General features: G+C 55.2%; 1 protein-coding gene across 1 annotated transcript in view; it reads left to right on the top strand.

The window, feature by feature from the left end:
* KAZALD1 (Kazal-type serine peptidase inhibitor domain 1) overlaps window positions 1–2,592 on the top strand; it is a 3,651-nt gene extending 1,059 nt beyond the window's left edge. The window contains exons 3-6 of the mRNA XM_010859607.1: window positions 3–49; window positions 1,170–1,330; window positions 1,411–1,558; window positions 1,742–2,592. Of these exons, the coding sequence (XP_010857909.1) occupies window positions 3–49; window positions 1,170–1,330; window positions 1,411–1,558; window positions 1,742–1,836 (451 nt within the window). The 3' untranslated portion in view covers window positions 1,837–2,592. The remainder of the gene's footprint in view (window positions 1–2; window positions 50–1,169; window positions 1,331–1,410; window positions 1,559–1,741) is intronic.
* Window positions 2,593–3,426: the final 834 nt, after the last annotated feature.

Genomic DNA, 3,426 nt, shown 5'->3' with positions numbered 1-3,426 from the left:
CGGCCGGACGCCAACCTCACCGTGGCGCATCCTGGGCCCTGCGAATCGGGTACGCACGGCAGGGCCCCGACCCCCGGCACTTGGGGCTCCTCGTGGCGTTGCTCCCGGGTCCCGGACAGCGTGAATGTCTGGCCAGCGGAGTGAAAAAGATGAGGCCAGGGAGGCCTCGAGTCCATTATGAGTTTACTCTCGGGGTTGGTCCGCGGAGGCCGCCGCCTGAAGGTGGGGGTCCGGAGCTTTGTCAGCAAGCGGCGTGCGCTGGGGTGCGTGCAAGCTCCAGAGCTGGCTGGCAGAGACCAACCCTCTGAGAAAGCAGGCACATAGTTAACGCTTGGCCTCAACTTTGAGCGAGTGATGGGAGACTCTCAGACTGTCCAGGCCTCCGGAATCCAGGCAGGGAGACGGGTTCCTGTGAGATGCAATCAAGTTTCGTTTGAGCAGCTTCCTAAAGCCAGTGCTTACTTAACCGAGGCTCCAAACCTCTCGTTTAGGGATTAGTGTAGAAGTGGGGCTCTCCCAGCTTCTCCTCCCCCATCCCAGGGGGCTGAGGGCCATTCAAGCCTCAAGTTTTCTTTGGCTGCTTTAGTAACCTTGACTTCCTGAGCCCCTTTGAGGGGTCTGGTTTGGCTGGGGCTGCTGGGAAAACAAACGCTCTGCAGGAGCTTCCCCCCACAACTCTAGGCTTTCTGCCTGCTGCCCAGATTGGTTTCAGTGTCTTTGCCTTTGCCATGTGGCTGTCCCACCTCCCCAGGGTGGGGTGGGGAAAGGGCTGCTTCTCTGGCCTTTGGCAGCTGGCACGTGGTAGGGAGGGGGTAGGATGTGGGGGAGGGAGGTGTTGGTTATGAACACATTAGGATAGGGGCCTGGAGGGCAGAATGAGGACAGGGGAGCAATCAGGGACAGACTGTGGCTGCCAAGCTGAGCTGTGGGTCTCTGTGCTTGTTCATGCAAACTGCCTGTGCATTTCCATCTCTGCATTCCTACCCTTGTGTGTATCTGCAGCTACATTTGTATGTATTACCTGTGTGTACCTGTCGTGTTTATGCATGTGTATTTACCTCAGCGTATATTGTGTTCCTTCACAAACACATTCACAATGTTTGTTATATGGGGTCCTTGCTGGGCTGGGTGTGCCATTCTATTCTCAGGCCTCCCATCTCTATCTTCAGCACCTCAGATCCTGTTGCACCCATATGATGTTTGGAATGTGACAGGGCAGGATGTGATCTTTGGCTGTGAAGTGTTTGCCTACCCCATGGCCTCCATAGAGTGGAGAAAGGACGGCTTGGACATTCAGCTGCCAGGGGATGACCCCCACATCTCGGTGCAGGTAGGGGCAGGGAGCTGAGGCCTCCCCAGGGCAGCCCAGGGTCCTCCTAGAAGAATACTGCTGACTCCTCCTGGCTCCAGTTTAGGGGTGGACCGCAGAGGTTTGAGGTGACGGGCTGGCTGCAGATCCAGGCTGTGCGTCCCAGTGATGAGGGCACCTACCGCTGCCTGGCCCGCAATGCCCTAGGCCAGGTTGAGGCCCCAGCTAGCCTGACAGTCCTCACACCAGGTAAGGGAAAGCCCTGAGCTCTGGGGGCTGGGGGAAGGTGGTGGATTCAGGCCCTGGACTGTGTGTCCAGATGTGATGTGCATGTGGGTACACACACAAGCATGGCTTTCCCACAGACTGGGATTCGTGGGCACTGACACACTTCTCTCCTGTTCTCCCCCCTTTGTCTATATGTGTTTGCAGACCAGCTGAACTCCACAGGCATCCCCCAGCTCTTATCCCTGCACCTGGCTCCTGAGGAGGAGGCTGAGAGTGAAGAGGGTGAAGATTACTACTAGGTGCAGAGCTGTGGCCCGTGGGGGTGGGTGAGTGGGGGTAGTTTTCATTCCCACTCTTGAAAATATCTGGAAAGGCAGAGCAGGGCCCCTTCACAGATGGATTTAATGCCTTTAGTGGGAGAGATGTGATGGTGATAGGAAAGACAAAAATTGGAGGCGGGTAAGAAGAGAGCCAGAAACTAGGAGAGGTGGGATGCAAAGGGGCCTATGAAGGAGATACTCTGGCCAGGACAGCCTCTTGTGTGGACCGACTAGGCAGACCATAACAGTTGCCTGCTGGTCTGTAGGCTAGGTGGGTGGGTGGCTGGGTGGGTGGGGAGGAGCAGAGCTGAGACAAAGGCATGCAAACACCAGGCTCGTCCACTTCTTTTTAGCAGCCCTCCCTCCAACACTGCTCAACCAGTCTTCTGACTGCTTTTCTGCATAGATCCTGCTCTTATTTTCCTAGAGCACAATCTTTGCCTAACCTCAGTTTACCCTTCCTCAAAACTCACCTTCTAGGAAATTTCCCTCTCATAAATCCCAGTTCACTTACTAAGTGTTTGGTGTTTGCCCTCTGCTGTCCAGGAGAGCCTGATAGAGCATAGTTTATTTAGCTCAGTGCAGTAAGATGGGCATTTGGTCATGTCTAATTTTTCTGTCATTCTAGAAACTCCGTGAGGGCAGCACCATATCTTATACCACTTTGTACTGGACAGTGCCTAGCACAGGACTAGGCACAGTAGGCATACAATAAAGACTTATGAAACAAACTGAGCCACACAGATGGTTCATGCAGATTTGCACACAGAGACCACATTTCTTTAGGAGGCCTTCCAGGGTACTAGGAATCTGGCTTCCAGAAGTTGTAGGTCCTGCTCTGTAAGCACGTGCCTGCCAGATGTAGAGGAAGCTTGAGCTGCACACCCCCTCACCCTCCTACACGGGCAGGAAGGCTGGAGCCATCAGATTGGGAGGGAGGGTATCCTCCCAGCCTCCACTGGGGCTGATCTACAGACAGATTGCCTGCGCCTCTGTCCCCTCCCCAGGCAGTGTGGGGAACCAGATCTATGTGGGTAGGACCGAGTATGAAAGCATAAATTGGGTGGAGGAGGGGAGAAGTTTGGTCACATGTATGAGCCGCACCCTAGGACTTCCCTATGAATCCGCCCATTTTCCAGCTGAACTCAGACAAAGTCATGTAAAGTCTGTTTTCTCATCTGCCCTAACTGGCATGTCCTGTCTCTGGAGGTCCCTCACAGAGCCGTACTCTTTCGCTCCCGAAAGCTCTCTCCACCTTCTCCTTACCTAGCCCAGGGACACTGGTGAGGCGCAGTGTTTATTGACTGCTTGAAGGAGAAAATGAAAGCTTAAGTTCTAGAGGCCAAGACCCTGTGTGTAGATGTCAAGGGCCTCCTACGCGCCTGGGCTCCGCCCGAAGCCTGGCGCCCACAACAGGAGAAGTCGTGGTTGGCTAGGTGTCTGAGCTTGTCCTCTGAGGCCCAACGCAGGGAGCCCGGCCTCTTGGGAGGGGTGTGGCCCAGACCCCAACCCAAGGGCTTGGCTGCACCTCCCGTGGAACCTCATTGCCGAGTCCTGGCTAGAGTCCTG

This window comes from Bison bison, unplaced genomic scaffold (genome assembly GCF_000754665.1).
Source record: "Bison bison bison isolate TAMUID 2011002044 unplaced genomic scaffold, Bison_UMD1.0 scf7180017864456, whole genome shotgun sequence".
In the NCBI taxonomy this organism is placed as follows: domain Eukaryota; kingdom Metazoa; phylum Chordata; class Mammalia; order Artiodactyla; family Bovidae; genus Bison; species Bison bison.
This window is presented reverse-complemented; position numbering and strand designations above follow the sequence as displayed.